The sequence below is a fragment of the Accipiter gentilis genome, chromosome 2 (genome assembly GCF_929443795.1).
Source record: "Accipiter gentilis chromosome 2, bAccGen1.1, whole genome shotgun sequence".
Lineage (NCBI taxonomy): Eukaryota > Metazoa > Chordata > Aves > Accipitriformes > Accipitridae > Astur > Astur gentilis.
The window spans coordinates 53,668,234-53,687,236 of NC_064881.1; the positions used below are offsets into that span (position 1 = coordinate 53,668,234).

General features: G+C 48.0%; 1 protein-coding gene across 4 annotated transcripts in view; it reads right to left on the reverse strand.

Annotated features, from left to right (window-relative positions):
- The window catches only part of ZC3H3 (zinc finger CCCH-type containing 3), a 178,968-nt gene that overhangs the window by 24,763 nt on the left and 135,202 nt on the right, over window positions 1-19,003 (reverse strand). For all 4 annotated transcript variants that reach the window (XM_049826031.1, XM_049826022.1, XM_049826012.1 and 1 more), the window contains 3 exons: window positions 18,415-18,570; window positions 15,700-15,769; window positions 9,822-9,953 (listed from right to left, as the gene is read on the reverse strand). In XM_049826031.1, coding sequence (XP_049681988.1) covers window positions 9,822-9,953; window positions 15,700-15,769; window positions 18,415-18,570 — 358 coding nt within the window. The remainder of the gene's footprint in view (window positions 1-9,821; window positions 9,954-15,699; window positions 15,770-18,414; window positions 18,571-19,003) is intronic.

Here is a 19,003-nt window from a genome sequence, read left to right on the forward strand (position 1 = left end):
CCGACAACAGAGAACAGATGCGAACAAAGGGAGATTCCAGCGTGGGAAGCAAAGATGAAATCTGCTCTTCTTTGCGTTCATCTGTACAGAAGTTCAGGTTGAAATCAAGAACTCTCTGCCTCATCAGTATATTCCCACTTTATAGCCATGATTCAGCAACTGTTTTTCCCCTGGACTTTCTAATTTTCATGTTTTGCGATGCACCTTCTTCTACAAAGATATTAAAGTGCAAGAGAGAAAATCACAGACCAGTATTTATCTAGGCACTATTATCAACTAGTCCAGGCTATTAAGCAGTTCAAGTTTGCCCTGATAAGCAACATCTTTAATGTAAGCATCTGAATGCTGTTGAAGATACTACAGTTAAATTAAAGTAGCAATAAGAACCCTCATTATGCCATTACAGAGTACGGTAAATAAGATGCAACTGGAAACCCACAAAGATTTCCGCAGTGATACACGGGTAGGATTGGGCATGGAAGAAACCTGATTAGTTTTAAACCTCCTCGGCAGGCTACAAAGCGTTTTCAGTGAAAAGCTCCCATTGCCAGTACAGAGATTTATCACTTACTATCAGCAGCACAGCCATCGTTGCCCAGAGGAGATGCACAAGGACTCAACATCCCCAGTGAGCCAACAGGATGCACCCAGACAGATCTCAGCCTGCTCCAGGCCACCATTCATGATCTTACGAGCAAACTCATTACTAAGTCTATCCATTATTTTTTTTTTAATAAAGATTTTATTTACTAACCAGTTTGTTGACTTAAGATTTCTGCTAAACATTATAGGAAAAAAACCAAATCAAGCAGGCAACTCCAGCACCCAGAAAACATCTGTCAACCAGAGCCAAAATTAAATGAAATGAAGTTGCTTTTGTAGTTGATTTTCATACAGCTGCAGTAGACTATAAAAGAGCTATCAAAGGCAGTGCTCTCCATCAGCTATTTCTGAATGATGGGAGAAAGTAAGCCACAAATCTCCCATCCCAGAGAAGGGGCTGCCCCACTGCCCAGGAGTTATCTCCAGTGCCACCCAGACATGCGTGCAAGCACCGAAAAGCATCAGGAAAGTTGAAGTCCAGTCAGCAGACCAGGAACCCCCAGCTGGAACAGGTGGTTACATGGCTACTGTCTGCAGATATGCCTAAAATATCACTAAAAATTCCTGGCAAACAGACCCAACACAATTTGGGTCAAAATGAAGGTGAGGGAGCCATGCCCTGGTGGCTCTCCATGCTGAGCCTGCTCCGGCACTAGGAAAAAGGATGCCAATGCATCCACCTGGCAAACTTCTCTCTTCTTTCCCGCTGCACACACGTTGACATCCTACCCACCCACACATTGACATCCTACCTGGTTACCTGAATAACCTCTAAAACCAGCTTCACGCACGCAACCAGCGTCTCTGTAGCTAAGACCAGACGTTTCTACCACCTCTCCTCCACCTGAGCCCAAACCAGCTGTGTGCAAGACGGAGATAAATTTAAATCTTAAATGGCTCTTTCCCTCACGTAAGCAAGAGAAGGGGGAGGAGAAGCTGCCGAGATGCTTTAATGTGACACCTCCTCATCACACTCTCTCCTGCTGGAAGTGTATAAAATGGATCATCTCTTAAGAAGAAGCAATTTGCTGATGTCCAGACCCTAACGCCCAACTTTCATGAACGCAGGCGGTGAAATCTGTTTGAGGTTTGATTCTTCTAATAGGAGCAGAAGTGAGTTTTATTCCCAGCGCAGGATGTGTTTGGTGACAAGGAGGTACAGAGCGGGGCGTTGGGGCTCAGCAAGCCCATCCCCACATGGGTCATCTTTAAAGATTTCACAAAGATGGAAAAGTGGTACGTCTCTGAGCAGCAAAATCATGCAAGTCTTTCTCCTCTTCCTCTTCTCCACCCTTTGACCAGCTCATTCGTTTCACTGATTTACAGCTTTAATACCCCACCCTGTTCCCTCCTGGGCAGCCCCTCATCAAGTTGAGAGGTCCATCGATCTCATCGCCATTTCCCCATGGCCCCTCTGCTCAGGTCCGGCCAGATCCTGCACACCTGCAAGATCCTGTCTTTCCCTATCCAACGCCGCAAGCGTGTCCTGCTGCCACCAGCTCTCTCTGAATCAAAGGGGAGAGGAAATTGGAAGCAGTTGTGATAGGATCATAAAAGGAATAAGATGGAGGTACAGCAAGATATATACAGAAAATTCCGGATGGCTCAAAGCTTAGCCTTCCCTGTATCCCTCCCCGTGCTAATACCAAGAGGAGAGGTTTTATATTAAAACTTCTTGCACTTCAAACAGCCCCCCTGGTAGCTGGACATGGAGGAGCTTCTCAGCCTGATTGGGTCTAATTCAGCATAACAATGTCATGGAGTTTGGAGATGAGCGCTTCGAGCCAGGTAAATATGCTCCTGCCACAAGCTAGTTGTCTCCAGGCATCAGCCCTGGGGCAATTTGAAAGAAAAATCATCTGCATTTGAAACTTCTTAGTCAGGCCCAAACTAAAAGCGTGGGCCAAACGACATGCACATGAAGGAGCGGCTTAAAGTCTCACACAGTATCTGAAGGGTCTCCAGGAGAGGAGCAAACTTTCGCCGACCCACTGATGCAATGCTGAAGACCAACAGGTACGAGGCTGCCACCCAGAAAATCTATCTGGAAGAAACAGCCTCAAAACACGGCCTCTCTCGATGCTAGCACGCCTGGAGGGAAAGGGGAGGGCTGTTTGCAAAGTTGGGGTGCTTCTCTTCACAGCCCCCAACATATCCAAAACCCCTCCCAGATCCTCTCTGGCCACAGCCAGTATCAGTTTTGGAGGGACAAGATGAAGGAGCAGCCTGGGCCTTCAGGATTTCCACAGCCAGAAGATATTTAACAACCCTCAATGGACTTTTCATCCAGAGATACGTCCACGTGCTTCTCCTCTAAGGGAGAGGTTGGAGCTCTGAAATGGCAGCAGCGAGCATAGAGCAGCTCCCATCCCACCGCTAGCCTGACCACAGCAATGAGGACCTTGGGGAGAAGGAGCAGAACCGATCAGAACAGCAGGATGGAGAAGCAAGAAATCATTCCTAAAGGATTTATATGCACCTTAATAATTTACTGTGATTCTTACACTTGCTAGACTCAGGAGGCTTCTGCCATTAAGCACCTCCAGGTTTTTTGTTGTCACAAAGTCTCTCAGTGCTGCAGAAAGAGGAAAGCCAGCGTACTGTCCCTCCACACTATGTATGACAGGTGCTGTGGTGGCCACCATGACCATCTGGGACAGAAGTCCAGGAGGATCAGCAGGCTGGAACACCTCCCCTAGGAAGAAAGAGCTGGGATTGAGAGAAGAGAAGGCTCTGGGAGGACCTTATTGGGGTTAATCAATATAGAAAGGGGCTTTATAAGAAAGGAAGAGAGAGACTTTTTACCAAGTCCTGTAGTGACAGGACAAGGGGCAACAGTTTTAAACTGAAAGAGGGTAGGTTTAGATTGCATATTAAGGAAGAAATTTTTTATGATGAGAGTAGTGAAACACTGGACCAGGTTGCCCAGAGAAGTTGTGGATGTCCCATCACTGCAAGTGTTCAAGGTCAGGTTGGATAGGGCTTTGAGGAATCTGATCTAGTGGGAGATGTCCCTGCCCGTGGCCGGGGTGTTGGACTGGATGATGTTTAAAGGTCCCTTCCAACCCAAACCATTCGATGATTTGATGAAAGATGGAGATGGAGTGTAATTACAGAGGTGGGAATCAGCCAGCAGCTACCTGGATGAACGTGCACAGGTAGGTTCCTCAATGACTGCATGTCCTCAGGGAAAAGGCAAGCTGGCTGGGGGTCAACCTGGGACCAAAGGAGGGGAAAAAAGACCTAGAAAGTCCGATATCTGATGGGTGTTGGCTGTGAGAAAAGAAAAATGCTGTTTTAGCCAGCAGGCAACAAAAAAACAGCTGAGAACATGCAATATGAACAGTGTTGATCTTCACCTTTCTGTGATAACAGATTAAGGGGAACAAGGACCCCAGGCTGACACTCTCCATCGTGAACCGAGCACTGGATAATTAAGAGAAAACCCCAAAGACATTTAACTGTTAGCTGCTGCTAACACAGCTCATGTGGCTTTTCCTAAATAAATGTATTAAATTTAATGTATCAGATACATGAAATAAGCTTATGGTAGGAACCTGTTAAACTGCCACCAGAAAAGCAGAAAATAACCAACCTAATGCATCATCAGACTAGAGAAACACAAATGAGAACAAGGCGTCAGCTAAGAAAAAGTCCCCGCATCTGAATTTTCTAAGAAAAATCAAGCAGCTGCCACTGTGAAAAACACCACACTCCACCTGAGGGAGGAAAATGATTCTTCCCAAGTAAGCAGCACTTCCTCGGGCAGTGTGGGCTAACCAGACTTACCCCTCCTACCATGAACTTTGTCACTATTTTATGTGGATAACGTGCAAATCAGAGTTCTGACGAAAGGCTGTTGGGCGAGAAACTCACCAGGAGTGAAAAGATGGATTTTAGGAGACCGACGGGTAGTCCCAGCACAGGTCAACCATGAGCATCCCTGCTGCGATAGCAGGTCCCCTAGTCAAGCTTCACCGTTGGGGACGGGGCTGGTTGTGCTGGTCGGGGTCCCTGGGAGGGATGGGTTACCAGCAAACACTGGAGAACAGAGCCCCCGCTTACCCATGATTTATTCCAGTACATCTCCCCATGCCTTTTCACAGTAGCCTCGTTGTTTAATCTCACTGTGTCTTACTGCTTAACAGTTCCCACGGGGGAACAATTTACCCACAGGCTTTAAGGCAGCTGATGGAAACAATATGAAGATAGGTATTTAATGCGGCACGCTCACTAATGTACACCATGGGGGAAAAGCTTATTTAATACAAAACAATTTTACAGATGCAGCAGTTAGAGGGGACGGGGCTGACTCGCTTGCCTTTGCTCTGACACGCTGCGAGGGCTGGAGGACGCCAGCACCAAAACCCACTCCAGCCACGATTCTTACAAATACAGTTTATTCCCCAGTAAGTCATGTCTTGTGACTGTAAAGCAAATCTCACGGCACCTGCTCCTTGGGGTCGTCTATGGATGTAATGCAAGCGCTTGCCATAATTCCCAGGTCCAAGACCTCAGCCATGCAGAGATCTCGGCTCACAGTTAGCCATCCAATATCACGACAGCAGGCCGACGTGCAATGCATGTTTTCACCCTACAATTTCCTTTAGGACAAGTATTATTTCATATTATTTCATATTATTTGGGTATTATTTCAGAAGCCAAGTGTGGGCGCAGCAAGGAGAGCGGCTTGGCAGAGAAATCACCTCTCAGACAAGCCGATCATCTCTCCTCCAGGCTTGCTGGCCATGCAGCCCACTCATGACCACATCTTCTCTTGCTTCTCCGTAGCCCCGGGACACATGCCACCATGGCTTCGCTCGCTGGCTACCTCATCCCTTGTGTCCACCAGCCTCACCCGGTCCTTTCCTAGTGAACCCATGCCCCAAGCTGAGATGCAGGCATATGGGAAGAGGGATGGGGAACCAGAGAGGAACTTTTACCGTAGAGCAGCTCATGAAAACGTCTTCGGAAAACCCTGGGGAGGACCTGCAAGAGGCCCCGTTTCTTCCTCTCTTCCCACTTCCCCCTTCGGGCTTCCTCCAGTGGAGGTGACCAGCCCAGAGGGACCAGCCTCACCCAGCGTGACTGTTTTGTGGTGCTGGTGAAGGTCAGGGATCTCCATGCAAGGCGGCAGGGAGGCTTCCATGGTGGGCACCACTTCATGGCTTTAGCTAAGACATGTATGCCATTGTGTTTAGAGATGATTCAGGCAGCAGAACTATTTGGAGCCATATTTCACCAACTGCTTCACCAAGCTGAACTTGCCGGTTCCTACACTCCCTTCAGGAAGCTGTAGGTCCATGTAAGTGCATACAGGTTGGAGAAACTTCCCAATCCATGACCGAGGAACCAGTGAGAATGCTGGAAATCAAGGTCCTGGCTCTGCTACCAGGTCCCTCCTGGAAACGATTAACACTGGGGGCAACGTTCTCTTAACGAAGGACGTGGTTACGCTCTTGTGCGGGAGCTGTCCCCTCTCCCCAGGGCCAGAGGGACCTTTACCCTCTACAAGTCTATGTTCCTGAAAAAGGGACTTGGGAATGCAAATTTAAAGCTTTCTCACTTAATTCTAAGTTCCTGATGAAGCCAGAGTGGGCCAGTCCCGGCATGATTTGTACAAAGACTCGAGCAATTGGAGTTACAGCCCATGAGATGGGTCAAAGGCTGATCAGCTTGGCCTGAGCATCCTGTAAGACATTCTAGAAAGTACTTAAGAGGCAACACTGCCAATGACACTTTATAAATTATGGATAATAATGGACATTTTTTATGAAGGTCTGATAAAAATCAGAAATTGTGCTTCTTCAGGGGAGCACAAAGAGGAAAACACAACTGGGAGAAGAGCCCAGTGTGCCAAAGCCAAGCACAAAAGAACCTAAATTCCTAATTACTGGCCATCCTCGTTTGAGTTTATCCGCCGAGGATGCTATGCCGGTGTTGCACATCTTTGCCATCCGCATCCTTTGCGGTTCAAACCGCAGGCAGACGGCTCTTGACGTTCCTCGGACAGGGAAAGGCAGAACGAGAGAAGATTTACTCCCATCCTAAATTATTCAAAAGAAAAGGGACTGCGCATCTTTAACAAGCCATCGTTTTATGAAGCAAGGTTAACATTTTTACTTGATTCAGTAGAATATTATAAACTCTCCGGGGTCCATTTGAGGACTTTCTACTTTGAGCAAAGGCATGGACTCAGCACTTTTTATATTATTTAGAGAATAAAATTAACCCTTAATGGCCCAAGCTGGTATTTCTCCTCCCCAGTTAAATATGGCCCGCTCAGCAATTTCTCCCCATATATAATTACAGGCTGCTATCCATCATCTGTAGGAGAATGCTTTTCTGACACTCTAAAAGTGACACTGTAAGCACTTTTACTAATAGAATAAATATTCTAAATATCTCTTTTATATTTTCATTTAAATTGGAATACTTTAAAAATAATTGTAGGGACCCTGCCTGCGTGGCTAGTGGTGTGCTGGAGGGAGGTGGCAGGATGCCTTCGGAGGAAGTGTTTTCCTTCAGAGGAAATGTTTATCCTGCACGCAGTCCCCTCCATGTACTGCCACAAAAAGTAATTAGGCACAGACTAATTTATTAGCATTTCCCTTCACTCCTGCTGATCTCCTGCTTTCCTTAAAGCTCTCACTTTTGGCTTTTTTCCCCTTCCTTTTGCCTGGTTTTTGCTCTGTAGCAGTTTCCTCGGGAAAAGATGGGTTTGCCTTGCAGAAGGCACTGTCAGCTGTTGTGTTTGGGTTCTGGGACAGGCTGGTGGCTTTGCACGATGACGCCACGGTGATGGGCACTGCACACCTCCAGCTTCACTTGCTGGGTTGCACCTCTGCCAACAAATGCTACAGGGTTGAAGAAAAGGAGGTGAAGAGCCCTTTGGGGCTCCAAGCCCAGAGCAGCACATGGATAGAAGCATCCGACTGCTCATCCCAGCAACTGCCCTGGTGAAAAGCAGCCGAAATCACAAGGGAGTTAGAAATCTCCAGGAGCAGCAAGTCTAAGCAAAACCATGCTTAGGCAGACACTTATTCATGCGTTATCTATTAAATGCAATAAAATAATATCGTTCCATAGGCCCGCTGGGGCATATTTGGGATGGTGCCCTGCACCTAATGAAACAAAATGATTGTTTCATTAGCGGCTCTTTTTTTTCAGCCAAAGAGCCAACCTAAAGCAGTGCTTGCAAAGTTCATGTCGTGTTTTCAGCGTGGTACCTGGAGTCTCCAGCTCAAGGAGGAGGCTTTCACTGTCTTCTCCTGTTCGCTTGCTGTCAGCTTGTGGAAGCAGCTGAACCAAGCCAGGACATAAATGTGATGTTTTCTTCCATATCAAACATGCGTTAGAGGCAACTAGCAATCTCCCCAGAGGGAAACAGATGGAGGGAAGAGGATGGCCTCAGGATTCCAACCTGACCTGGAATGTTTCCAGGGATGGGTTATCTACCAACTCTCTGGGTTACCTGGTCCAGTGTTTCACTAACCTCAGTGTAAAAAATTTCTTCCTTGGGTCTAGTCTGAATTTCCCCTCTTTTAGTTTAAAGCCATTCATTACACCTTGTCCTATCGCTATAGGGCCTGCTAAAAAGTCTGTCCCCTTCTTTCTTACAAGTCCCCTTTAAGTACTGCAAGGCTGCAAGAAGGTCTCCCTGGAGCCTTCTCTTCTCCAGGCTGAGCAACCCCAACTCTCTCAGTCTTTCCTCATAGCAGAGATGTTCCAGCCCTCCCATCGCTTCTGTGGCCTCCTCTGGACCCGCTCCAACAGGTCCACGTCTGTCTTGTGCTGGGGACCCCAGAGCTGGACGCAGTGCTCCAGGGGGGTCTCACCAGAGCGGAGCAGAGGGGGAGAATCCCCTCCCTCAACCTGCTGGCCACAATGGTCAAAGGATGAACATTGTCAAAGGATGAGCAGAAATCCCACTGTATAACCCAGCCCGAAAAAGAAAAGCCTGGCAGCTCTCAACTAGAGCAGAAAAGCATCATCTCCATAAATCTCAGAGTCCACCTTTGCTTTATTCAAAGCCGGTGGCAAATTGGCTGGCTGCCCCTTCTGAACTATGGCTGCTTGGGGACTCAGTGTGACAGCATCACCTTGCAGGTTTGGAGAAACCAAGCGAAGGTGGCCCATATCTTGCTCATGGGACTCAAAAGAAAACCACATGCTCTACTAATGAAAGAGTGGTTCACACTAAGAGGCCCAAAAAATTATTAAATTAATAGAAAACAGCAAAGAAGAATCAGATAGGACACTTTGATCACTTTGATTCCCAGGGGAACACCAGCATGGCCAACCCTGTCCCTTTGCCACCAATTAAGGAAAGGTGAGATCCTGCAGCGCAGCTCTGTGCCACCAACAAACCGAGCTTGCTGCCACCCACTTCTCACAACACTTACAAAGATGGAGGGAGCCATGAGATGTTGGATAAACGTCAAATATTTTTTTTTTTGCATGTAACAGCCCTATAATTCCTTTGGAAACCAGCAAGTGGCAGCCAGCTCCAGGCTCTGCTCTGGGAAGGCTGCTCTCTCTCGAGCTCTGTGTGTTATGTCAGGTGCCATAAGCTCAAGGACGACGTTGCAAGTTTACCCAGGTTGCACATAAAGTCCATCTAGGACTTCAGTGCATTGATCTAAACCAGAGGGCCCCCAGGACCTAGAGGTGGGCTCCACGAAGCCCCCAGGTACCTATCTGGGCACAGCTTGAGGCTCAGTTGCTGCAGGCTAGGTGAGCAAGGGTGCTCTTGCTGCTAAGACTGAGCCACAAGATCTAAGGCTCAAGTTTTAACCTGTCACGGGCCAGTGTGCAAAATAAGCATTAATGTCCATGGTTTTTCTATATAAAATTCATAAGCCTTTTTCTTCACTTCTCATCTGTTTAACTGAGCAGTTTTCAGGGCAGCTGCTATCAGCTCAGGCACCTGACTCCAGTAACATGGACACCCCAGGGAAGCTTTTCCTGGGGAAACACCAGCACGACAATTGTGACCTGCAGCCTTTGTGTCCTTTTTTTTCCTGCCTGTAAGGCAACCAAGCCACTTTGCCCATCACCCTTTGAAAAGGCACAGGACTGCTGTTCATCACATCCAGGTGTTCAGCAGCTTCCAGCTCTATGGCTCCCTTTGGTGCCGTAGCTTGCGCGAAAAACAGCTTGTGGCTTCGGCAAAGGCGCATCTGTCCCGGGACCCCAAGAGTTGGTCCCCTCTTTACCTTTTCTCCCATGGGGCAGTAGCCTTTGAGGAAATCCTGGCACACTTCTGCCTTCCTGGACACGTAGACGTGGCTGTACGGGCAGTTACTGTTGCTGCAGATCCCCTTCAAGAAGTAGGAGCACACCGGCATCTGCAAAGGCAGAGGATAAGAAACCCATTAGCGCTCCCCGCGACTCATGATTAGGAATAGTTCCAACACCCAGAACTGAAATAAAACCATGACATGCGTAAAATAAATACACGCCTTTTGCCAGCCACTGATCCCAGAGGTATTTTTAGTTCTTCTATTGGTCTCCTGCAAGGCAGCTCCCTGACATTACGTGATCCCAGCGTATATATGCACAGGGGACGAACATGCTTACCTTAGCATCCTTCAGGATGCTGGAGACAGGGTGGAAAGCATGAAACTGCCACCAGAAAGAAAACTGCCTCTGTACAGCACGAGGAAGGGATGGGGGAATCGTAATCAACCCTGCTATCATAAGGGCTTTGCTGGCACGACGCACGTGGCAGGTTCATCTTTTGCTAACGCTCTCCTAACTAACCTTGAAGAGGAGAGAAGGGGCGGCTGCTCCCTGGGCTCCTCACTCGCAAAAGGCACTGAGCTGAGCGCACCGTCGCGTGGCCAAGGACTGAGAACACCCTTCCCGAGGGGTGACGCAGTGGCTGCGATGGGAACAGCGGCGCAGAGCTCACAACCAGCCTGGCTGCACTCTCCCATTGGGGGTTCTGGCCATCGCAAAGGCACCTGCAGGTGCCCCCCTTATGTGGCTCTTCCATGGATACGGAGCTGGCTGGAGGGTGCGGAGCACGTGGTAAGGTAAAGACTCCAAAAGGTGGGTCCTAGCAAGGGGGAAAATAAGTTCTTGCTCCTCCGCAAGCATTTTTTAGGGGGGGCTGCATCATGTGAAGGCATCAACCTGGCACCCCCCAAGGGCTGTGAGCGATGTGATGATGCCTGTCCCTGTGCGCTGGAGGAGGGATGATCCAGAAGGGAGGGAAAGGAGGAGGAGAGCCCGGGCTTCTGCCGCAGTGGTCGAGGAGGAGAGCGGTCAGATACATGGAGCAGAGCCCCGCTCCCACGTTTACCGCTCTCAAGCTTTAGCAGCGCAACAGCCGACGGGGAAAAGCAAACGAGCAAGGATCCTCATCGTCCTCAAACCACAAACTTCACCTTCCACCAGCTGTTACAATTAAAAACAAATTACCAGCCTGCTGCGATATTTCAGCATCCTTAACTCACCGGCTACCACAGGCAACTTCCCGACCCAAACAGGCAGCTGCCGACGGGAACGTGCGCTTCCCGAAGCCGCTGCGACTCCGATCCGGCTCCTCCTGCTCAATCCCTTGCTGCTTGCCTACACGCCGAATTTCCTTACTGCTCGGCACAGTATCGATCCCTCTGTTAACTCGGTAGCATCTCAGTCCCGCCGGTCCGAGCATCCCCAAACTAATATTTACAATTCTGCAATAACCACAGCTGAGGCTATCCGGAAAAATCCCTTTCCCTGAAGGGCACGTTAGGGTTTTAACTAAATTGGCTCACTTGAGCCAAAGAGAGAAATAGAAGGAGGGGGAAGCAGAGAGGAAAGAAAACAAAGGGTGCTTTAAAGAGAAGAGTTTATTTTTAATTGTCTTTTAACTGCAGACATTAACATAAAGGACAGGGCTCTGGGGCTATCTTTTTTGGTGGTGGTGGTGTGACCGTAAATGATTCCCTTAATGTAGTTTTTGATATAGAGCCCAAATTAGCTCTAATAAAAAGGGATAATAAAGGCAGCTCTTCTACAAAACTAAACTCCTCCTAGCTGTCAAGCCTGAGCCATTATCAAGAGGAAGCAGCACTCTCATTTCAATTAACCTTGTTTGCACCCCACTACGTCCACACAAATAACAATAACATTAATTCAAGGCACTGGTGCGGTGCGTCCGTATTAGACAGCTTTGGCTATGTACACGCTTTGGAGCCAGCAGCTAATGAACCCGAAACTCAACGTGAATTTCCAAATTGCTCACAACAGAGTTTTGAAGCTCTATTAGGGAGAAAAATGCTGATTCTTTTCGAGTTCCTCAAGGGGAAAAGCTGTTGTAGCAGCAGCGGGCGGTTGCCCGAGTCCTAGCCTCTCGCTAACCTTCACTCACATACCCATTCGTTCAGATTTACCAGTTTCTCTCAATCACCAGGATGCACCGGTGGCTCTGCCCCGTCGTGAAGAAATTCCCTGCACATCGCTTCGACGGATGCTCCTTAGCCGAGGGCTCTGCCCTGCATCCCCTGTGGAGCAAAATTCCCCAAACGCCAGCTTCCCTTCTCCTCCAGGCTCCTTTTTCCATTGCCAGAGGGATAGTTTGGTTTTTGAAAGCATCTACAAAGCATCGTGCCCATCTGGAGCAGACCTCCACTCCAGAGAGCATCCTCTGCTTGGAGCAAGGGGTTTGCTACTTAGTATGGGGAAAAGCTCCCCGCTGCTGTGACAGCTGAACCCACGCAGCTTTCCCGTAGAAAAAAGAGGGATTGTCCCCATTTTTCAGTGGGGAAACTGAGGCACGGGATCACCCCAAGGTTCAGCAAAACCGTGGTCCTCAAACCAATAGGTAAGCCCTGCAAGCCCTTGGTCCTCCACCTCCTGGACTGGGTACGGGGCCCCATCCCCAGTGACTTCACACCGAGGTGAGATACATGACGACAATAACCTGAAGCTTCTCTGATGAGGAGGTTACGGGGTGTCCCCCCCATAACCACAAAGTGAAATCAAGAGTCATCTAACAGGGCATCAGCAAAACCGGACACCCCCAAAGCACAGGTGACACCACATCAACATTAACAAGAAAAAAATCACTTCATTGCATTAAAACTCCAATTCAAATAGCCAAAAACAAGCCGACCCCCCAATCCCTCATCTGAGGAGCAGGTGGGATCCGCTCCAAAAAAACCCACGAGCAGTGGGAAACCGCTGCCTTCCTCGGCTGAGCAACTTCACCTGCCTTTCTCCGCCGCTGATAAATGATGCTAACGCCACCTTTGCTAGTAATCACCCGGGTTAACAGGGAGCTACGGGAGTTGAAAAGCAAAGTCGCCTCTCGCTTTGGGTAGTAGCATCCCCGCAGCTATAAATCACCCTGAAACAGGCTTGAACTCTGCAGAGGAGGTTGTTTCTCTTCCAGCCCGCGCTGAAGACAAGGTGGTGAGCAGAGACCTCTGAACCGTCCCCGGGGCGCCTAATTCTGCGAAAAATAATCCTCCTTCCCCACGGAGCACGACGTGCATGGCTAGAAACATGTGCTCTGAAAGCATTTGTTTCTAAGGCACGTAAGAGAGCTCGCACCTGCCTGCTTCGTTTGTAGGCTTGTTAATTTAATGACTCATCTTGGGTTTAGAGGATGCTTCGGTAGTGGTCAACTGCTAGGGAAAAAGGTGAGATGGGCAGAGGCCACCTGGGCCCCCTGAAACCCCTTCCTAGGGATTCTGTCCCCAAAATGCCATCGGCAAAAGAGCTCTTCCGCAAGAGACTTCAGCATGGCCACTTGTTTTTAATTCAGTTTTATTACCACAATGATATTGTTGTTATTCTTCCCTGATTCCTAACGGGCAAGGTGCTGCTAAGGGGGAAAGGTTGAGTTTTCCATGCCATGCTGCAGCCATCATTCTCCATCTATCCACCCAAAATAGAGCCCAGAAGCCAAAAGCTTGAGGTCCTCCTTGAGGCACCAAGACACACTGGTGTTTCTAGAGGGGAAACTGAGGCTACATCTCCACCAGCAAATTAAACATGCCGAGGAATATTTCCATGTACCAAGACCACCTGGCACAAAGCCATCCACATCCAGCCATCACATCCTTTGATGGACACGGCTGCAGCTAAACCACCGACTGTAACGGTTCCTCGGCCACCTCCAACTCCCAAGTCTCACCCAGGTTTTTGCCCTGGGACCAAAACCAAGCTCCAGCACCTGCTAAAATACCATTTAACTCGCTGGTACAGATGTAAGCCAACAGTCCTGTGCAGTCTGGATGAATATCAATCCTTTGGCTCAGAGGCGCAGGCAGTGGGTTGAGTGCTGCTGTTAGCACTTGCACATCACTTACTCAGGTTAAAAGAAGTTGCTGGCCCCATATCCACCCCAAATCTGCATTAAATATAACAATTCTGGATACACCAACAGCCAGTGCCTTTGCAAAGCTTCCTTCTTCCTTGTCTCCTTTATTTCTGAAGTCTACCTATATGTTATAGGAAGGAAAAAAAAAACAAACCAGCCCTTTTTCCTTCTATCAATTCTCATCCCCATCCCTCCTTTGACATGCCACGAGTCAGGGAGTACAGCTGTCCCCAGTCTATCTTCTCTATTTTATATACTCGTGATTAAGTGACTCTGAAGAGAGATACATGTAAAAAACATATGGTGCTTTGTGCCTCGTTCAGAGCAACTCTGCTCACCGCCAGGATAACTTATGAGCTCCCCACTGACAACGAACGTGCCTTAGGCAAACGGAGGGAAAGGGAGACAAGAAAACTGCGTGCCCAAAGGCAAATGCTGTTGGAAAAGGTCCTGTCCCAGATGCTGATGAGACACGACATCCCATGGGTTAAATGCTTTACAGGTCAGTAATTGCACTGTAATTACATGATGCTGTAGATGGGGAAAGGACGACTGTGATGCTCGAAGGGAGTGGGGAGAAGAAGGTGCTATAAGGACAATTCACAGGGTGCGGACTAAATAACCAAAGCTTGAGTAATTAAAAGCAGTGCTGCCAGATCTGGCACAGCTCAGGCGAGCTCCGGTCCCCACCGTGCCCCAGGCACAGCTGCGACAGCTTTGACAAAGCCGCTTTCAACATATGACATGCCAGAAATACAGCCAAGGGGGGCTGCAAACTCCTCAAGTGACACGACGAAGGACGGAGCCTGATGGGCTTCTCTGGGAAAACCAGTCCTCATTCGCATCCCCGTTTCTGGCATCTCCCTCCCAACAGCGGAGCCTTGACACCGGAGCCGATCACAAACTGCTCGCCACACGGTGACACCGCTCTGCTTGGTGTTTCAATACCCCGGTAGGACTAACCTTACTGCTGTTGTCTGGGTGATCCATTGTAGCAGAGAAATGATCCTCCAAATCCATCCAACAAAGCTGAAATGTAAATACGTGCTTGAAGCACATCCCAGCTCAGTGAAGGACCCGCAGCTACACTTAACCTTCAGCACCTACTTCGCCTCGGCTTCAACGCTTGAGGTCTCCAAAGCTACGTCCAACCAGAGATCCTAGCCACTGAATGGAGGTTAATCTGCTAAATCGTCAACCGATAATCACTAAAAGAAAACCTAATTATTCTTCCACCTCACTCTGTGTAATAAAACCGCAGAGCCCCAAATGCATCAAGGTTGAAAATGATGATGAACTCAAAAGCCATTTTGCCAGCTGGTTTCACTGCCTGGCTTTTTAGAAAGGTTAATTTTTACCTCCAAGCTCTTGAACGTTAAAACATCCTCTTCCTCCAACCCCAGCACAGGGTGATTCAGAGGGAAGGGTGATCTTATGGAGGTAGCTAAGGATTAGACGCAATTAAACACTTCTCCACTGCTCTTTCTCTCCGATCCCTGGAGTTTAAGCACTCCTTAACCCAAAGCACATTACCCAACACAACCCCAGGTGCTCTGGTTTCCAATCCGCTGCTTAATGGATTCATCTACCAATTCACCGCACCAGTTGAAGAGGCACGCTTTGCTCTCACAATCCTATGGTGAGCCTGAACAGCTTGGCAAGCAAACTACAAACAAACTCTGTTGGAAGCAATCAATGAGGTAGACTTCCCTACAACCACCACCGTAGGTCAACTCACTCATAGAGCTGCACCGCGCTCGTTGGGAAGCCATACAGACCTTGTCTTTGGACACCTTGTGGGAAAACGAACAGGTCCCGTCTGTCTTCTTGCATGTGCCACGGAGAAACCTGTAGATACACCAGAAAGAGAAGGGTTGAGCACGAGGTGGGTCGCAAAACACGCCGTTTTAAACACCAAGCATCTGTCTTGCCCCGTTACCACGTTTGCCCCAAGGCCACAAATACATGACTGCTGCCAAGCTCGCTGTTAAAGCCCATTTCACACCCTAAATTGGTCTGAGTCCTTCTTCTTAGAAGAGCAGCTGATACTTCCTGATAGATTTTATTCTTTCACTGTATTTGGCTGCTCATTAGTAGGTAGAGCAAGGCCTGTACCCCAAGGTTCAGAGATGATGCTCCCAGGAGAAAGGTCCTTCCTAGAGCCTGATCACACCAGAAGCTGGATGAAACACCAGGAGGACCTCCAGGTGTGAGTGGCCAACAACCAGGAGGAGCAGAGACAGGCGCGCAACAGAAATCAAGATCCCAAAGCATGCGAGGATGTTTGGACTCAGAAGTTTTCCTAGGAGCTACCAGTGCGGTAGCAGATTAATAAAATACACTTTATCATGGGAAGAGCACTGGTCTGAACCCCCCACGAAAGGAGACTCCAGGGTTACATGCTCTCAGTTGCACAGCCTTGCAGGGAGGTTCTGGAGCACAGAATATGCCCCCAGCATTATTTATAAAATCTGGGTAAATGTAGAGCTGAGCATGGAGAGATTCATTAAAAATAAAACAAAATTGAGAATGGTTTGAAGAAAGTATAAATGGGAACATATAGATGTAAGAACCAGCTGGTTGATGGCAACTAGGTTTGCAGATGATTGCAATCACAGCGTAGCTATGTGCACCTCCTCAAAATAATCAGATCTGGAAAATAAAGGACACCCTAAACCAAAAGCAGACGAAGAAAATTAAGAGATGGTAACAGAAAGCTGAAGAACAGGATGGGAGGTAGAAAGCACCAGGCTAAGGAGACACAAGACCAGGAGAAAATCAGTGTTGTCCTCTAGTGATTCATAGAAATGGGGCAGGATGGAGACCCAAAAGACCTCAAGGAGCAGCAATTCCTGAAGTATGCAAGGAGCACAGCCCAAAACCAGACTTGGTCACCAGCATAAGAAGAACCAAGGATTCAAAGCGAGGACTCAGTAGCTGGCATCCCTTGTCCTCTATGCCACCAGAAGTAATCCTGACCAGCTACCTCGGACACAACGTCTCAGTGTTCATGAGGATGTGTTATGGGAGAATGAGTGAAAGCGAGTGAAATCAGTTAAAAAACCAATAAATCACCTTTCCCCCCTATATGGTTTCCCATTGAGCTTTGTGCAACCTCCAAATGATTTCTAGCACAGCAGCAATTTTACAGAGAAATTACTCAAGGAGTTCATCAGCAGAGTTGGCTTTTCTACACTTTTTAAACGACTAATAATATAGTTTAATCAACTCTTGGGCAGGTATAATGAGCTGGCAACATGAATCAGTTCTCCTGTAATAAATTACCAAGTCTCGTAGCTGCATGGCGTCACAGGCTGAAGGATTCAAACCTGTTGCATGGATCCAAGAGGATCTGAGAAATGCTGCTAGAAGAAATCACTCGGTGCACGATAAAGGCAGGCTCTCAAGTCACTCTGCTCAGATCTGCACCGCTCCGACATCGGTACCAGGTATTACCCAGGATCCACAAAATCATTCAAGTCAGATGGTCTCCTTGGGGACTGGCTAAATGCTTTAGCCTCTAAATTCCACCTGGCAAACCCTGATGGCATCCTCAGCCTGACAGCAGTAAGTCAGTCACTAAGGTCTATTATTCTGATTATATTTAAGAAATGTTAATTTTATTTTATTACTAATCCTTAAAACACTACTCTGATTTTTTAATTTTTTTAGAGCTTCTGTACTGCGATATGGAAGATTACTTTTAAGACATAAACGTCCTGGTGGTGGTATCCACCTCCAAAATGTGAAATAAATATTTCTGTAATCCCTACAGGTTGTGCAGAACAACCAAAACGTGTGTATTTAACTTGGAGGCTGGTTGTGTGGTGCTTTATTAGCATTAATAGGCGTAAAATGCTGCGTAAATTTAGGGAAAAATTACCAGAAGAGATTAAATAGACCATCATTCTCCAGTCTGGGAAGTCTGGACAGAGACGGGAGGACTATGTAGTTATAAGTGGTGACTAAAAGGTGATCAGGGAATCATTACTCCGTCTTTCTCAAAAACCATGAAGGAGGAGGCACCCAGCACAATAGTCAAGTTGAGGAAGCACTTTCTACACAGTCCATAATTCAGTTGTGCAACCCACTGTCATAAATACCATGTGTTAAAGAAAGGACTAAATAAATTCACAAAAAAAAAAAAAGATCTGCTCACTATTACATGATGATGGTTTGGTGGCAACCTCTAGCGATTGAAAAACAAACCCTACCAGGCTGCAGGGCTTGACTGCCAGAAGCTGAGAGGTCCCAGCCAGGAGAAAGAGCTCTTCTCTCTGTGCCTTGTCTTGTCGTCCTCCTGTAGGTTACCTGCCAACCCAATAGGGTTGGGTAGACCCTAAGCCTGAGCCAGAACAGCTGTCCTCGTGGTCTTACATTTCTGTTATCAGGTTGTTTCCCTGGGGAATATCACATGAGTAAGCACCAAAGCCAGCCAACGGCCCAGTCTACTGTGATGGGCCAAAGCATGCGGTTGCTGTGTCTATCCATACCTGGTACAGACGGCCACCTTTTCTGGATCATGGATGTAGGGGCAGCTGTCCCCGCGATTACACTTGCCGAAGCGGTTGTAGTACATACAGTATTCCTTCTTCTTTTTCTTCTGCTTGGCTTGACGAATGATGGCCAAACTCCGCTGAACAGCACGGCTAAACGAGAAAGACAGGGTCAGGTTACATCTCCAACTTCCAACACAACAATGACATAGAGAAGACAGCTCCACAGCACCTGAAATCCCAGAGGAGGCCAAGTTTCACTCTGAAGAGAGAGCGAGATATTCAGGAAGTTCATGCTGGGCCAAAAGCTCTTAGGTCTTTTTGATTTTTGGCCAGCTTTACCCTGAATCTTTAGAAATCTGCTTCATGAGGCCAATCTTCCTGGAATCATCTGCATTTGGTACAAAATCACACGAACTGCCTAGAAAGCACCTCTGCAAAAGCCAACCCTGGGGAACAACAAGGCACCCGGGCATCAGACAGGTGCACTTGAGGTGATGACAACCACCTCATCCTGGGCTGTATGAGCAGGAATGCAGCTGGGATGATGAGGGAGGGGATGTGTCCCCTCTATTTGGCACTTGTA